Source organism: Pseudophryne corroboree, chromosome 1, assembly GCF_028390025.1.
Source record: "Pseudophryne corroboree isolate aPseCor3 chromosome 1, aPseCor3.hap2, whole genome shotgun sequence".
NCBI classification, from domain to species: domain Eukaryota; kingdom Metazoa; phylum Chordata; class Amphibia; order Anura; family Myobatrachidae; genus Pseudophryne; species Pseudophryne corroboree.
The window spans coordinates 1,083,395,007-1,083,413,037 of NC_086444.1; the positions used below are offsets into that span (position 1 = coordinate 1,083,395,007).

General features: G+C 46.4%; 1 protein-coding gene across 4 annotated transcripts in view; it reads left to right on the forward strand.

The window, feature by feature from the left end:
• PDS5A (PDS5 cohesin associated factor A) overlaps positions 1–18,031 on the forward strand; it is a 351,976-nt gene that overhangs the window by 223,793 nt on the left and 110,152 nt on the right. For all 4 annotated transcript variants that reach the window (XM_063921117.1, XM_063921126.1, XM_063921146.1 and 1 more), the window contains exon 15: positions 5,720–5,768. In XM_063921117.1, coding sequence (XP_063777187.1) covers positions 5,720–5,768 — 49 coding nt within the window. The remainder of the gene's footprint in view (positions 1–5,719; positions 5,769–18,031) is intronic.

Here is an 18,031-nt window from a genome sequence, read left to right on the forward strand (position 1 = left end):
GCCATCTTTTCAGAGGCTCCTTCGTTGTTATCATACTGTTAACTGGGTTCAGATCACAGGTTGTACGGTGTGATTGGTGTGGCTGGTATGAGTCTTACCCGGGATTCAATATCCTTCCTTATTATGCACGCTCGTCCGGGCACAGTATCCTAACTGAGGCTTGGAGGAGGGTCATAGGGGGAGGAGCCAGTGCACACCACCTGATCCTAAAGCTTTTATTATTGTGCCCTGTCCCCTGCGGAGCCGCTAAACCCCATGGTCCTGACGGAGTCCCCAGCATCCACTACGGACTACGAGAAATAGAATTATCGGTAAGTAAATTCTTATTATCCACTTGATGTAAGGGTTCAAAATATGAAGACTATAAGGTGGAATGAATGGAGGCTGTACTCTGAGGACACCTTGCAGAAAGATGTGTACAGACGGCAATAGAGCCAAACGTCTTTGAAAGTAAATTGACAAAGCAGATACCCTGCACCTTTAGTGTAGATAAACGCAGTCCTCCATCTAACCCCGTCTGTAGAAATAACAGAAGACGGGATAACTTGAAAGATGTCGGTAACTTCCGAGCTTCACACCAACCTATATAGGCACGCCAAATTCTGTAATAATGAGCTGCCGTAACTGGCTTCCTAGCACGTTACATGGTTAGTATAACCGATTATGGAATGCCCTCTCTCAAGAGGGCGGTCTCAACAGCCACCCCATCAAACGCAGCCGCGCTAAATCGGGGTAAAGGAACGGACCCTGTTGTAACAGGTCCAGACGTAGCGGGAGCGGCCAAGGATAGTCTGCGAGTAGTCCGCGGAGATCCAAGAACCAAGCTCTCGGAGGCCAATGAGGCGGCACTAGTATGACTGTGGCGTACTCTCTTTTGATCCGTTTTAGCAACAGAGGGAGTAGCGGAAACGGTGGAAACAGATACACGAGGCTGTACGGCCAAACGATTGCGAGAGCATCCACCGCCACTGCCTGTGGATCTCGCGTTCTGGACACATACTGGGGCGTTTGGTGATTGTGGTGAGATGCCATCAGGTCCACTTGAGGGAAACCCCACCTCTGGACCAACATGTGAAACACTTCTGGATTTAATGCCCATTCTCCTGGATGAAAATCCCAACGGCTGAGATAATCCGCCTCCCAGTTGTCCACTCTCGGAATGAGCACTGCTGACAATATCACTTGGTAATGCTCGGCCCAATTGAGGATTCGAGCTACTTCCCGCATGGCCATGCGGCTTCTCGTTCCTCCTTGTTTGTTGATGTACGCGACCGCAGTCGCGTTGTCTGACTGCACTTGTACAGTCTGAGACCAAAGCATGTGCACTGCTTGTCGTAGCGCATTGTAAATTGCCCGGAGTTCTAGGACATTTATAGACGGCAATCTTTCGTGATCCGCCCAGAGACCCTGGAGCTGACTATTTTGAACTACAGCTCCCCAACCTCTGAGACTCGCGTCCGTCGTTAGTTATCCAATTCCAGGCGCCGAACCGTTTCCCTGCGGTTAGGTTGTGTACTTTGAGCCACCAGAGTAGAGATACTCTGGCCCGTGGAGACAACCTCACCCTCTGATGAATCTGCAGATGCGAGCCCGACCACTGTACGAGCACATCCAGTTGAAAAGGAAGTGAGTGAAATCTTCCGAACTGAAGCGCTTTGAAAGCCGCCACCATTGTGCCTAACAGGCGAATGCACAAATGTACCGAGACTGTGCGTGGCTTGAACATTAATTGTAGCAGATGACGAAATATCTGTACTTTCTGTTCTGGTAGGTAAATTCTTTGATCTACCGTATCGAGAATCATACCTAGGAATTGAAGTCGTTGAGACGGAATCTGATGTGATTTCTTGAAGTTGACAATCCAACCGTGCTGAACTAGTACATTGTACGTCAGCAACGCATGTTGGAGGAGCATCTGTTGAGACGGAGCTTTGATGAGCAGATCGTCCAAGTACGGAACTATTATCACTCCCAGGGATCTGAGATGAGCTATCATCACAGATATCACTTTGGTGAATACCTGAGGCGCTGACGAGAGGCCAAACGGTAGAGCCCGAAACTGGTAATGGTTCTGCCGTATCGCAAAACGCAAGAACTTCTGATGAGGTGGCCAAATCGGAATGTGTAAGTACGCATCCTTGAGATCCAGCGCAATCATGAATTCCTGTGGCTCTAAACCTGCAATTACTGACCGCAGAGATTCCATCTCGAGTAAGTGACGTACTGATTGAGGCCCTTTAAGTTCAATATTGGCCTGACCGAGCCATCCGGCTTTGGTACCACAAACAGACTGGAATAATAACCCTGACCTTGTTGGTGTACAGGGACCGGAATCAAAACTGCTGAATCCAGCAGAGACTGAATGGCAATTTGCAGAACCGCCCTCTTGTCGTCCGACACAGGCAGTCCTGTCTTGAAATACCGCAGCGGCGGGAGACAGTCGAACTCTATCTTGTAACCTTTTAACACTAAATTGCGGATCCACCCATCAGTGGATGTCTGGAACCACGCCAAATGTAACGTCTGAAGGCGTGCCCCCACAAATGGAGATCCGAGATAGGCTGGGAGCCCGTCATGCCATCAGGACGATGACTGGTGTTGGTTTGTTGAAAACCTAGTCTACCAAGCGTGGCTGTTCCTCTACCACGGCCTCGAAAGGGCTGAGGTCTAAAGGATTTGAACGCTGGCCCAGAGTATTTCCGTCTAGGTACTGTTGGAGGCAATGGTAGGAAAACAGACATCCCTCCCGTGGCCCCAGAAATTCATTTGTCCAATTCAGGACCAAACAACTTCTCGCCACCTTAAGGTAACTCTTCTATACCTCTCTTAACCTCTGCCTCCACTTGCCAAGATCGCAGCCAGAGTGCTCGTCGTGCCGTAACTAGCGGCGATGAAAGGCGAGAAGTGAGCTGACAGACGTCAGTAGAAGCTGTACATAGATACTCAGCAGCTTCACAGATTTGATCAGCGAGAAGTATAAGGTGATCGTCATGTAGACCAGACTTGAGTTCCGTTATCCATACAATTAGCGCCTTAGTTACACAAATGCCAACCAACCCAGGTCTAAGCAACACTCCTGCTGCTATATACATGGACTTTAGCATAGCTTCTATTTTCCGGTCTGAAGGGTCTTTAAGCGTAGTAGCCGTTGGTAATGGTATGGTCAATTTTTTTTTAAAGTTTTGACACAGACGAATCCACCATTGGCGGATTCTTCCATGTGGATGTCACAGACTCTGGAAACGGGTAACTAGACTTAAATCGACGAGGTATAGAAAACCGTTTATCCGGAATCTTCCGTGTTTCAACTAACATCTTATTAAGAGATTCCGAAACAGGAAAACACATTGGAGATCTGTCGTTTAGTAAATACAACTTCATCATTTGTCAGTGGCTCCTCGGTAAACTTCAGAGACTCACGCACCGCCCTTATGAGATTTCAATGCCTGGGCTGTCAAAATCTTCACTATCTGACTGCTAGTCTAATTCACCCTCATCTTGCGCAGTGAGGTCTGGCATAGAATCGTCAGAATGCAACATAGCAGAAACTGGTAACTCGTAAGACAAATTAAATTTATCCCTTCTACCCAAAGTGGACTTGGTCCTTTGGCAAGGCTGAGACTCCTCCGGTAGTTCTGGTGGTCTCACCCGAGACTCAGATCTTGCCACTTCCCGCTCGTGTCGAGCGGCAGCCAATTCTGATTGCAACCCAGCCATTACATCTGCTAGCATAGCCCATGGAGGGTCCGGGGATGAAACCGGCTTCCAGACCGGAGCGGAAATTGTATTTGTAGCTGAATTCACAAAACATACTGTACATGTGGTAGATCCATCCGGTAACACACTCTTACAGACATTGCAGTGAAACTGCTTTTTTGTTTTTGCTGGTGCCGTACTCATTATGCAGACAGACAATACAATATACAAAGACAGACAACTTGCACGACTCAGTAAAACGTTACTAAGGTGTCTCTCTCTCTCTCTCTCTCTATATATATATATATATATATATATATATATATATATATATATATATATATATATATATCTCCGAAGTGCAGTGCACATGGCCAGTACTATATGAAACCTGATCCAAAATTCCCACTAACACCCCTGCGCCATCCGGTGGAGTAGAGATGTAGGACAGGAACGTTCTGGAATCACGAACAGGAAGAAACAGGAAACATGGTTAAAATGCCATTCTTACAGTCATAATCACAGTTCAGGTTTCAATCCTTATAACCTGTAACTATTTAATCAAAAGTAACCCTGTTAATATAGGCTTAACAGCCTATGTAATAATTGCTATAACCCACGCAGCCTTGCTGCTGCTGTTATGCATGCCGCCCCTTTCCCCCCTCTTGCAGCTGCGCTGCCTGTGATCTTCCCCCTCCCCCTGTGCCCCGTGTACCGCTGTCTTAGCGGGGAGCAGTTACCGGGGAGCGGGTATCCGGAAGCCGGAGATCGGGTGCAGGGAGCCGGGGAGCGCTGTAGTGGAGAGCGGTCCTCTGTGCGGCCAGCGGGTGTGAGCGGCTCATGGCGGACGCTTATTGGAAGTGGCTGTGGCGGGCGCTGAGCCCTGTACTACGGCAGATGGAGCGGCTGGGTCGGGCGCTACAAACAACGGTGGGTGCGGGCGGCGGTGACAGGAAACACGGACTCCACACACCGGGGCGGCAGCGTGCGCTGACCGTCACGTCCCCCAGCATACCTTGACTCCTGTACTGAGGGCTATGACGGGGCTTCTGTCTGTAAGCTCCGTCCAGCTCTTCTTGCAGGTCAGTGAGTGAGTTGCTTGTGGCTGTGAGGGTGCTCTACATGAGGACCGACACGCCATGCACTGCCTCCGTGCAGCGGGCACTATCCCGGACCCACGTTTTTTGATAAACTGGGAAGGGATGTGCAGAAGTTGCAAAAAATAAAAAGTACAAATTAAAAATAAATCAATCAAAGTAAGTGTGGGAGATCCACACAAGCATGTTAGGGCTAAAACACACTACCCGGCTTTTGCCGGCCGGGAAAAAGCCAGACGGCTTTATCCCGTGCCGGCATTGTAGTTAACAGTGTGAGGACTAGTGTCCTTACACACTGCACGGCCCCGGGTTGCAGCCGGGTCTCACCACTGAAAGGTCCGGCTGCCGGGCGGGCGCCGGGCTGTCTTTGCAGCCAGTAAACCGTGTGTGTGAAGGGGAGCTTTCACACACAACGTTTTTTTCTGAAGCCGTGTCTGATGCTGCGCATGCGCACAGCATCACACACGGCTCAAAGCCGTCCTGTGTGAGCGACTCTGCCGGTTTCTCCCGTATGGCAAAAAGCCGGACAAAGTTTGTCCGGCTTTTTGCCATCCGGGGAAAACCGGCTATTGTGTTACAGCCCTCGGTGCTGTGAGCACAGAAAAAACATTGAGGTACTCTGGGAATATGGAGGGGAGGAGAGTTACTAAATTTAAATATTCAGTTCCTTGTTCTGCTAAAGCCGTCCATATCCCAAGAGTACTCCAGTGACCCCTAGTGGATGAAAAAGAAATATATTTTATGCATTTTGCCACAGGAGCTTATGCTTGTCCCCCCTTACATGTGTAATAATGAGTGTGGTTCTGATCAGAGTTTGCAAATAAGTCCCCAATTTGCTAATCACATGTATCCTTCCTTTGTAACCATAGACTTTATGTAACATCAAGTGATGTATACCTAAAAGCTTCTTTATCTTCTTTCCACAGTCAGAAGCAAACAGTTCAGCTATGTTTGGGAAGTTAATGACAATAGCAAGTGAGTATTTTTCACAAACCGTTTGTTTTAGTGTTGATAGAAAAACTAGAGTTTAAATGAAGCCATATGTACAGTATACAACATTTCTGTTTTAGGTTGTATTTCAAGTGTATATATTGCTCTCTTAGAACAAATCACACACAGAATATGCATTTCCATTACCATGATTATTTCTTTGATTTAACTGAAAGATATTTTTATGTTCGAAAATTATAATCTAGCCATTAAAACATACTAATTCACAAAAAACACAAGAGAATGTATCCACCACTTACACCAGCTCCATTACATGGCCAAAACCTAACACTGTCCTCCGCTGTTTCTGTATGCCTCAGTGCTCCATTACCTACGGTGCAATCCATGTGGTATGGAGGGGGATGGAATGCAGGTATGTGCGAGGGAATGAGTTCGGTCTGTGTGGTACACATTCGTTGTAATGCTATCATGCTGCAGCCCATGGAAATGAGTCAAGCAAAAGACTGCCTGGCCTTTTGTGCTGTGGAAAACCAAAACCGTGTTTCTCTAGCATCCATAAGGGATATTGGGGGAAACTAGTACGATGGGGTCTAGATTGGGTCCAAAGGAGCCAGTGCTCCTTAAATTTCTTCAGCTGGGTGTACTGGCTCCTCCCCTCTATGCCCCCTCCCACAGGCAGCTTAGAAAAAAGTGCATTCAGGAGAGGATGCACATCTCTGCAGCTCCAGAGCGTTTTCTTAAATTTTCTTTTAAACTTTTATTTTCCCCCTGCACCGTGGGAGTTGGGGGGGACACGGTCACTGGCCTACGAGGTGCAGAGCCGTTTCCCCGCTGCAGGAACACCGTCCTGGGGGGTGGTTGTTCAGCGGGACACTGCGCCTTGGCTGTCACAGCCACAGCACGCCGCACACCCCTAACGCTGAAGGTGACATCAGTGGTGAGTACAAACTGGGGACCACACTAGGGGGGTTCCCCGGTTCAAGTGTGGCTGACCACGGGCGTGGCATACGTGACACTCCCTGGGGGGTGGCCCTCCTTCCGATCAACATTCTGGAACTTTGGGCGATCTATAATGCTTTGCTTCAGGCTGCTTCCCTGCTCAAGGATCATGCAGTCCAGGTACAATCGGACAATGCCACAGCAGTGGCGTACATCAATCGACGAGAAGGGACAAAAAGCAGAGCCTGCATGCGAGAGGTGTCAAGAATACTCCTCTGGGCGGAAAGAAATGCAAGAGCAATGTCGGCAATCTTCATTCTGTGTGCGGACTACCTGAGTCGTCACGATCTCCTCCTGGGGGAGTGTGGGGCTCCATCATCTGGTGCTCCAGCAGATCATTGACCGGTGGGGTTGCCCACAAACAGACATGATGGCTTCTCGGCTTAACAAGAAACCTAGCTGGTATTGTTCACGGACCAGGGACCCTCAGGCGAGGGCAGTGGACACACTGGCGTCGCCTTGGCCATACCGGCTAGTTTACCTGTTTCCTCCAATTCCGTTGCTCCGAAGGGTGCTAAAGCGAATCAGTAAATCAAGGTGTCCAGGCAATTCTGATTGTCCCGGATTGGCCTCGGTGGGTGTGGTACGCGGATCTTCTGAACATGTCCGTTGAAGATCCTTGCGAGGAATGCACAAATCTGCCTTCATTAGTTCCACTTGGGACGTTTCTTATGTTTCCTGCAGCTTGGTGTGGATAAGGGCTTACGTCTGGGTTCCATTAAGGTCCAGATTTCAGCCCTCGCCATTTTCGTCCAAAAAGAAATTGGCAGTATTGCCAGAAGTTCAAATCTTCATGCAAGGGGTTCTCCACATACAACATCCTTTTGTGCCACCTACGGCACCCTGAGATTTTTTAAAGTGTTGGCATTTCTACAGTCCTCCTGGTTTGAACCTCCTAATGACGGTAGAAGACCAGTGCCTCACGTGGAAGACAGTGATGTTACTGGCCCTGGCTTCTGCTCGACGTGTCTCAGAATTGGGGGCCTTATCGTGTAAAAGTCCGTACTTGATCTTTTACGAGGACAGAGTGGAGCTCCGGACTAGACAGTAGTTCTTGCCGAATGTGCTCTCCACGTTTCATCTGAATCAGCCTCTTGTGGTTTCGTCCAGTTCTGATGCTGTGCGTGCCTTGAAGATCTGTCAAGTGCACAGCTCGGGTCAGAAAGACTGATTCCTTGTTCGTGCTCTATGATGTGCAGAAGAAGGGATACACTGCTTCGAAGCAGTCCATTTCTCGTTGGGTTTGGCTTACTATCCAACAGGTATATGTCGGCAGCCTTGCCTGTTCCTGAGTCTCTGAAGGCCCACTCTACAAGATCAGTGGGCTCTTCCTGGGCGGCTGCCTGTGGAGTCTCGGCCTTGCAACTATGCCGAGCTACCCTGGCCAAAGAGGATACCCAGTTTGGGCAGCAGTGCTGCAGCATTCTCAGCACGTTCCCGTCCATTCTGGATGCTTTGGGATGTCCCCATCGTACTAGTTTCCTCCAATATCCCTTATAGATGCTAGAAAAAATAGGATTTTAATACCTACCGGAAAATCCTTTTCTCGTAGAGATATTGGGGGGCCACCTCAGTGCGTGGATTTTTCTGCAGGTTCTTGTTCTATAGTTAACTGTTCAGCTGCTGTTGTTACCAGCCGTTGCTGGTTGTTGTATGGGAGGGGGCATAGAGGGGAGGAGCCAGCACACCCAGTTGAAGAAATTTAAAAGGCTCCTTTGGACCCAGTCTATACCCCTTCGTTATGATTTTTTTTTAAATGGATGTTGCCTGTGTGTAACAAATTGGATTGTACGATTTAACTTAAATACCTACATCTCTATGGTATTAAATTATTGGTTGTTTGGAAGACTATTTTATAAGAGATAATTGGTGGGAATGTACTGTGGTTATATGCGAAATCATGCAATGGTTTATAATCTACATGTTTGTACTGCGAATTGCAGTTTAGAGTTTAACAATCCTGATCATGATCTAAGGCTGTATATTGGGAAAACAGACTTTTATATGCTGTATCCATGGGCTGCAAAGAGTGTAATGGTTAATTTTGGTAACTACATACAGTAGAAAATGATTAGTACATGAGATGTTTTACTGTTGCTGCTGTGATTGTCTGTTCCAGGAACACCTCAATTAAAAACAAAAATTTGGTGTCTTCACTGCTTCTAGGTTCCATCATAATTTATTGTTTAAATATATTGTATATATATAATGCCAGCAGTTTCCCCACGTATACTGTACCCTAAATGCTGCTCAGTCCTCTTCACATGCCCTTTAAATGTCAGACAGACAGACCTGCAAACATAGCGTCTGAACACCCAACATGCCCCTTAAATGCCCATAAGATCTGCCACAAGTCACTTCCTTCTTCCACATTAACCATCCAATCTTTAGTTTTAATGTTTGAATCAATCTTAGTTTATTATGTGAATACTACAGTCAATTCTACCATCACCAAGCACATACATCACATTTTCTGCTACTGTTTCTATAAAATATAACCTTTATTCAATGTGCATTGAAATATTTTCAGTTCTGATACATCAGTGGAGTGAAATGGTAAAACCATAAGTAACACGCACGTGAAGGTTTTAATATTTCGCTACATTGATATTCTGTGCTCTAACTCTAGAAATATTTGTTAATATATTGATAGTTATATTTTATAAAAACTATAGCAGAAACAATGTGATATGTCTTAAAGATCACAAACTTTCTTTTAAGTAGTCATCCCTGTGTGTCCTCTCGTAGAATACTTGTAGCACATAATTGTGGAACTCAGTTTTATCGAACGTCTTTTGAGAGTCTCCTGTGCAAAGTCAACACTGCTGATCTGATTGAGATCGAGGAAGTAAGTCTCCTAATTAGCCACTGCTAGCATGAAAATTGCTGAACGTCCAGGAACAAAGGTATCTACCCAGGAAAAGATCCGTCCTCTGCCATCACTTCCGCTCCTTCGTGTTTCACTGATACCACACATACATTCCCACTATGACGGGTGTCCGACAGAAAACAAACTGACTGGCTGACCAGGATGTACTGGGTTATTAAGAGAATTAGAAGAAAAGCTTTGAGCTCGAGCATCGTGAGCTGCAGAGCTGGCTTCAGTGGTGACCAGAGACGCTGGAGCAGCATATGCAATTACCTGGTATCCTAATCCTTTGCCAGTAGTCCCAGTGACCCAAACTGAAGTGACAAAGGATGGTCTGAGGAGACAACCAGAAAACAGCCAGCCAAGGAGAAATAGACAAGTACTGACGGACAGAGAGAACAAAGCAGATGCTGAGTGTCATGCTCGGTTATGGAGGATTCACTACTCAAATACCCCTTAGTGGACACTAGCATATAGAATGGTCACTAAGGTGGAGATGACAATGCCCAAAAACCTTCCGCACAACCACATCAGTGCACTAGGTACCATTGGAGTCTGCTTCAAACGGAAGAGGAAGACACGCTTCCCTAAGGTCCAGTGAGGACAACCAGTTGTCTGTCTCCATGCTGTGGGTCACATAAGGATAGATTTTATTTAAAAAGAATGACCTAAAGCAGGAAGGCAACCCAATGTTGAAGGTGCGAACAGTCAATATCAGCTGTAATGAGCTGCATGGCCTCCAAACAAGGAGCAGCAGCAAAGTCGTGAGAAGGGATAGCCTGGTCAATACCACGGTAAACATCGCATTCCAGAAACGAGTGTAAATACTTATTACCGATGAAGCACAAAACACCCACACCCCCTCCTCGGCGGCGCGGCTGCATCATGCAAACAAACAGCTACTGCAGTCACACTGTGGCCTGCTGTAAGTAGCACCCAGTACCTCAGTAACAAATAAAATGAAAAGCTACATAGATAAATAAAATAGACTTCTGGTGGGCAGGCCGAACTGACTGTCCGTGTTTTTTTAAAGAGAGCTCTCTGTCCTGGCTGCCTAATTAGCCCATATCGGCTACACCAGGTCCGAAACCCCCACAAATACATCTACGGGGTCCTGAGATACTGCGGGACAAAGTGGTGTCACCTCCCGGCTCGCCCCTGCACTTTATTTACCACCGGGGTCTGCACACGATGTGTGCACTGCAGGACAGTGGCCATCTTGGATCCCGCCGCATCTGAAGGGTCTGGTTGCTGGAGGGCTTGTACGGCACCTGCGGGTACCGCGCTGGACGCTGTCCGCCACGAACCACGGCTTCCCCGGGGTTTTCCAAGTTCCCTGCCTCCCTCACTGACTACATCCAAGCTCTGCTCCTGGGACCCAGACAGGGTGGCCATCTTTCTTTACTCCTGGCCTGCAGCCACAATACACGGAGGATCAGCCGCCTTCCCAGGTACCTTTTCAGATACCTTAATCAGCTGCCTGCTCCCCTCAGAAGCCACTCTAGGGGTTCAGAAACTATCTCTCTCTCTCTCACCCCCCCCCCCCCCCCCCTCCTCTCACTGCTACATGAGACTCACCACGCTAGGACCAGCTAAATCTCCCTCCATACTGAGGGGTTGAGAGCTCTCCCCCTCCCTCCTCCCCGCAGGCTCTGTGTTATAGTGGCAGGACATACGACCCTGTATCCAGCCTGATCGCTACTCACCCTGCAGCGATGGTGCCATCACCTCCTTCCCTGTGAAACACACAGTGAAGTTCTTCAGCTGCATCTAGTGACAACAGTGATATGCTCTTTCATTATATAGTTTTTGGGACCGCTTCTCTCCTTTTTATATTGAGTTCTATTTAAATTACAACATCAGACCATGGAGCGGTATGTAGCTAAAGCGCAACGGGTAACTAAAAATTCCCTGAATAAGAATCAGTCGGCACCCAAAGATAAGGACGCCTGTTTGTATCATTTTCTCTCTCCCGCCTCACCCAGACGGGGAGACTCTGAGGATACACTGACCGTATCTGACAAATTTAGTCCTTCCTCTGTTCAGATTGCCAAAGAAATTTTCGACATTATTTCACCTCTGTTGGACGTAAAGTTGGCTCCTCTGATGGAGGCAGTTAACTCGGCTGCTGCTCAACTAACGCAATACACCAAACAGCTTGTGGAAGCGGAGGACCGCATCTCCACCTTGGAAGATGACCAACACGAAGCCAAATCGCAACTGCAAACACACGACTCCAATCTTGCGGCTCTGAACAAAAAAAAAAGGAAGATTTGGAAAATCTCAGTCTTCGGAATTATCTGCGTTTTATCGGTGTTCCGGAATCTGTACGACCGAAAGACCTCCTGGATCTGGTGTCTCGCTGGCTCCCTGATACTCTGGGTCTCCCACCTTCGCCTACATGGCGGAAAGGGCTCTGATAAACAGCCTTTCACAACACTGTCCTAGACCAGTGATCTTTAAGCTTCTAAATTACCTGGATAAAGTGAAAATCATGGAGACTTACCGCAAATCCACCAATTTCTGCTATGAGGACTCCAAACTGCTTCTTTTTCAGGACTTTTCTTCAAGCAGGCGGTAATTCTCCCCGATCTGCAAAGAACTTTTCTCAAACGGTAGCAGATTTGCACAACTTTAACCTGCAAAGTTGCGTATCTTTCATGCTGGCAAGCCACATTACTTTGATACTCCAGATACGACTCGGAACTTCGTTAAATCTTTATCTTCATCTGATTCTTGCATGGAAGATGCCGATTGACTGTTCATGGACTGATAAGTATTGCTGAGACACGCATCCTTTTTTCCCCCCCTTAAGCGTGACATCATATGTCTTTTTTTGCTGATTTCACTGTTTTTGTTGTTGCGAAGGGTTTCCCCTCTTACACTGTGGTTGTTGGGGTGGAGAGGGAATGTTTATTCTTTTTCCCTGTTTCCCCACACCCTTTTCTCCCCCCCCCCCCCCCCCCCTAATCTTTGCAATAATTTTTCTGTATTATGACAGTTCTCCAAACTGTCATATTGGGTTCAAAAACGTTCAAAACTATTTGACAGGTGGCTACCGATATGTTACTGTAGCGTTTATACATATTGCAGTACAATTAGTTGTTTATGGTTTTTGCTTGTACCTTTTCCTGATGCTTATTCTCAGTTTCTCCCCCTGCTCGCTGGGATGGGTGGTTGGGCATCGTCTTATGGTTTCCCCTTCCACGTTCCATCAGACTGGGGATTTGAATAATACCGGGGCCTATTGCTCTTAGTGTCTCCAAGGATGACTCTAGGACTTTCCTTAAACTGGTCTCTTGAAACATGGAAGGTTTGAACACGCCAATTAAACAGAAGAAAGTGATGAACCATCTTAAAAAGTTCTGCCCGGATATTGCCTTATTACAAGAGAGACACTGGCGACTTTCAGACCCCAATACAATCAGAGATACTTGGATTAGCGACTATAGGTGTGCCTCCTATACTATAAAAACTCAAGGTGTGCTTATCCTGTTTAATAAATCACTACATTATGTGATTCTTGATGAATGGTTAGATCCTGAAGGGAGGTTTTTGTTTCTGAAGGTAGATATTGACCAGGAAACGTTCACTTTAGCGTGTATTTATGCCCACACTGTGCCAAATATGTCGTTTTTTTCAGATCTTTTTGTTAACTTACAAGGCTGGATGGAAGGCTCTTTAATCATGGGGGGTGATCTGAATGTAGTTTTTGATCCTTCCCTAGATGTATCGGGTGGGCCCAGACAGACAGGGTTAAGTAGGCCCGCTCCATCCACCTTGCCACTGTTGTTAGAATCATTACAACTAATGTATCCCTGGCGGTTCCTAGATCCTGACTCTAGAGAATACACCTTTTTCCTCCCACCCCCATAAGCTATTCTTCCGACTAGACTATTGGTTGATATCAAGCTCTCTGGTTCACAGAGTTGATGACTCCACTATAGCTAGTATCCTTGTATATGATCATGCTCCCATCACCCTTACATTTACTTTGACGACGCCCCACACCTATTCCCGCAACTGGCGCTTCCCAAACTAACTGGCTGCCTCTGACGACTTCAAACTTCATTTAACTCAATCTTTTCACAACTATGCTCACGACAATAGTGTTCATTCTGACAACATAAACCTCTTTTGGCAGGCTTCGAAACTAGTCCTTCGAGGCTACATACTCTCCTATGTGACCTTCAGAAAAAAACAGTTTCAGGACTGATTGTCCCATGCGAACCAAAGAGTTACCTCGTCATATTCTCAGCTATTAACTAACCCGTCTGAAGCGAACAAAGTAGTGTACAGGTATGCGATATTGGCCTATGATACCCTTTGTGCTGAGCAGGCAAAATTGTTCTTATTTTAGTCCAATAAATATTTCCGATAGGGAAATCGCCCTGGAAAATTGTTAGCAAACCTGGTAAAAGCTTCCGCCGCCCCCAAACACATTCCGTCTGTTCGAAATACCCAGGGTTCCTTGACACTAACCCAGGATGCATTTAGTAATGTTTTTCTTAAATTTTTTGAGAATTTATATACCGCACCTCCAGATCAACCCACAAAGGGTTTGGACTTTTTAACTAATGCTGATCTTCCTACCCTTTCAGCAGATGACAGAGAAGCTCTTAGTTCCCCCATCACGCATGCAGATCTAGAGGCAACTATAAAATCCTTACCTAATGGGAAAACCACAGGCCCATCTGCCGCTTATTACAAGCTTCTGTTACCGCATATAAGAACATCTTTCCAAACTCTACAATTCTATCCTTACAGGTCACTCTGCCCCACATGATTTTAACACAGCCAGTGTTATTGTCCTGCCCAAACCGAACAAGGACCCCGCCCTGGTCTCCTCCTATAGACCAATCTCCCTTTTGAACCGGGATTTTACAATTCTTAAGAAAATTATAGCCTCCTGTCTAAATTATTACATCCTGCTCAGACAGGTTTTCTATGTAATAGACATTCAGTCCATAATGTCCGCTCACTGCTGGCATCCATGATAAAAACACACCGTTCCCTGGAGACGGGAAACATAGTCCTTAGCTGTGATGCTGATAAGGCCTTTGATAGGGTCTCCTGGGCTCATCTCGGAAGAATCCTTCAGCATAAGGAATTTGGCCCTGATTTATTACATGTCTTTCACACCTTATATCAAAAACCTCTGGCCTTTGTAACAAGTAATGCCCACAACACTCGTTATTTCCAACTACATCGAGGCACTAGGCAAGGCTGTCCTTTATCCCTGCTCCTATTTAACTTTGTTTTGGACCCTCTTTTTCGACACTTCCTGAAAGAAAATAGATGGCATGGCATTAAACTGGCCCACTTGGAACTTAAATTTTCTGCATTTGCTGCTGATATCCTGCTTTATTTTAGTAACCCCCACGCTGCACTGCCACATTTAATCTCTATTCTAGACTTCTTTGAAACAGTATCTGGGTTTAAAATTAACTATTCCAAGACTGAAGCCTTGGTCTTCTTTTCTTCTGCAAAATTGGGATGGGGGACCTCATTTCCGTTTCAATAGGCACCTGATGACTGTATCACATATTTAGGTATTAAAATCCCTAATCATCCCTCCAAGTTATATACGTTAAACTTTTCTTCATTACTTTCCATGACCTACTCGGATTTCTCTAGGTGGACCCACCTCCCTTTGACATACACTGGTCGCTGTCATTTACATAAAATGATTAGTTTTCCACGCCTTTTAGATTTATTACAAATGTTTCCGTTGATCCAGGCTAACTGAATAAAGCATTCGAACAAACTTTGACACCAAACTGGAACTTAGTGTCCATATTACACACTACACCACACACTCGCCTAAATCCAGTGTCCTGTTATTATTTGTAATCCACGTACTTGGCAAAAAAACCAAACAGCATACCCGTACCACGGACTGAAAGGGGACCCATGTTTACACATGGGACCCCTTTCCCCGAATGCTGAGACCCCCGTGACTCCTGTCACAGAGGGTCTGACAGCTCAGACGCGCATAGCCAATCAGGAGAGTGCCACGACGTGGAGCTCCCTGATTGGCTGAAGGGACCTTCTGTGACAGGAGTCACGGGGGGGGGGGGGGGGGGTCTCAGTATTCGGGGTTTACACATGGGACCCCTTTCAGTTCGTGGATCGGGTATGCGGTTTGTTTTTTTGCCAAGTTTGTGGATTACAAAAACAAAACAGGACACACTGGATTTAGACGAGTATATTTTTATTTTCGGGTACCCCGGATTCTACTTGGAGACGTGGCCAGAGTCGGCGTGTCAACATAGGTAAGTATGTGTGTGTCGGCATGTATGTAATAAAGTTTTACTTTCGAGGCGCGTGTCCTGTTTTTATTTGGGTATTTTTTTTTGCAGAAGAACTACAGGTACCAGCGGGCCCGTTTCCATCCCGCATGCTGGTACTTGTGGTTCTCCAAGTACCAGCTTGTGGGGGAGTCTTGCTGGGACTTGTAGTTCTTCTGCAAAAAAAACACAATATTCTTTGATTTTACACAAGGCCATCAGCCCCCCATCCGCAGACCTTGGATGGGAGGGGACAGCCTCGGGCTTCACCCCTGGCCCTTGGGTGGCTGGAGGGGGGAGACCCCTTGATTTAAGGGGTCTCCACTCCTCCAGGGTACCCCGGCCAGGGGTGACTAGTTGGGTATTTAATGCCACGGCCGCAGGGACTGGTATAAAAATGTCCCCCGGCTGTGGCATTATCTCCCCAGCTAGTGGAACCCGGTGCTGGTTCAAAAAATACCGGGGACCCCTACGCTTTTTGTCCCCCGTAGTTTGTGCACCAGGACCGGACGCAGAGCCCGGTGCTAGTTCTAAAAATACGGGGGGATCCCCCTGTCCATTTTCCCCCCGTATTTTTACAACCAGGACCGGCTCAAAGAGCCTGAGGCTGGTTATGCTTAGGAGAGGGGACCCCACACAGTTTTTTTTCTGTGTTTAACCATTTTTGCGCCGTCGGAAAAGTCGAATCCAGGACGCACTTATCCGTCAATTGGTCCGTTTTTCGACAGCGGGACTGTCGAATCCGTTTTTTTATTGAATATGTTGAATTCCGGCACCCGCCGGCCGGAATTCGACTGTCGAATTTAAAAACGGGCGAAAAAAAAGCTGCAATTCGCCCGGAATTGCATATACCCGTAAATGGTATAATTCAGCAGTCTAAAGGTGGCCATCCACTACTCAGACTTGTCTGAACTGCAGATAGCATCAGATTTCTCTTGAACTCTCCCGGGAGCGTCCCGGAATTCGGATCAGACCCTGGCTTTAATTTTCATTACATTCACTTCAGATATATCTGATGCAATATATCATGTGCCAGATCGCATCAGATATATCTGATGCACACATGCTACATGTGATTGATCTGATGCTGCTGCTGCCGCTGTTACCCCTCTTTGTAGGTGGGAGTGGTCAGGGAGTTGCCAGTCAAGTGACGCTTCAGATGAATCTGATCAGATACATCTGAAGTAAAAAAAACAATCCGATGTGCACCTGTTTTCTTCAGATTCAGATAAATAGTTGGGGCAGCCTCAGAGATCTGTAGTTAAGACATATCTGACACGGGAGTGAGCATTGGATCTGAAGAGCCATCCAATGTGACACTTTTCTTCAGATATGACGGTCAGATGCATCGAAATCTGAAGAAAACTGCCCAAATCTGACTAGTGGATGGGGGCCTCTAGACTCTGGTGCTCTGTTCTGAATTTCCATTGGTTACAGGATGCAACATCTCATACCCAACATAATGATTTATGTATACTGTGTCTGTATTCTCCAGATTTTGCTCATCACTTTGTATTTGTTTTTTGTTATGTTTTATCTCTGGCTTACTTGAGGTTGTTTTTCTTACCTGATGTACTGTATTACATGCATATATTGTATTTGATAGGTGTATTTGTGCTGTATGTGTATATTGACTATTTTTTGTTTTACGTGGCCAAAAAGATTTTGAGAAAGAAAATAATGTGAAAAGACCACCAGCTCTCCTCTTGCGAATACCTGTCTTGTGAGTGGACCCAAACACCACAAGCACATGCACATTATAATATCATACATAACACTGGGTGTGTCCTAGAAAACAATTGAATACTAGACAGATTACCAGGATAAGGTAACCGTTCCTATAGCCCAATGTGACAGAGAGGTTTGCTGGATTGGATCCCTTTTTTTTTGTGAGAGACATAGTAATATATATTGATGAACACACATAGGTGAGTGTGCGACAGCAATATTTAGCATACATAAATACGCATAGATAACAGAAACACCATAATATATACAGATGAACACCTAAAGGATTGTGCGCAATATATAGCGTACACAGATAAGCACATGTGAGAGTGACACGGCAATATTTATACGTACAGGGTGACATGACAGTCTATAGTGTACAGATACGCATAGAAGAGTGA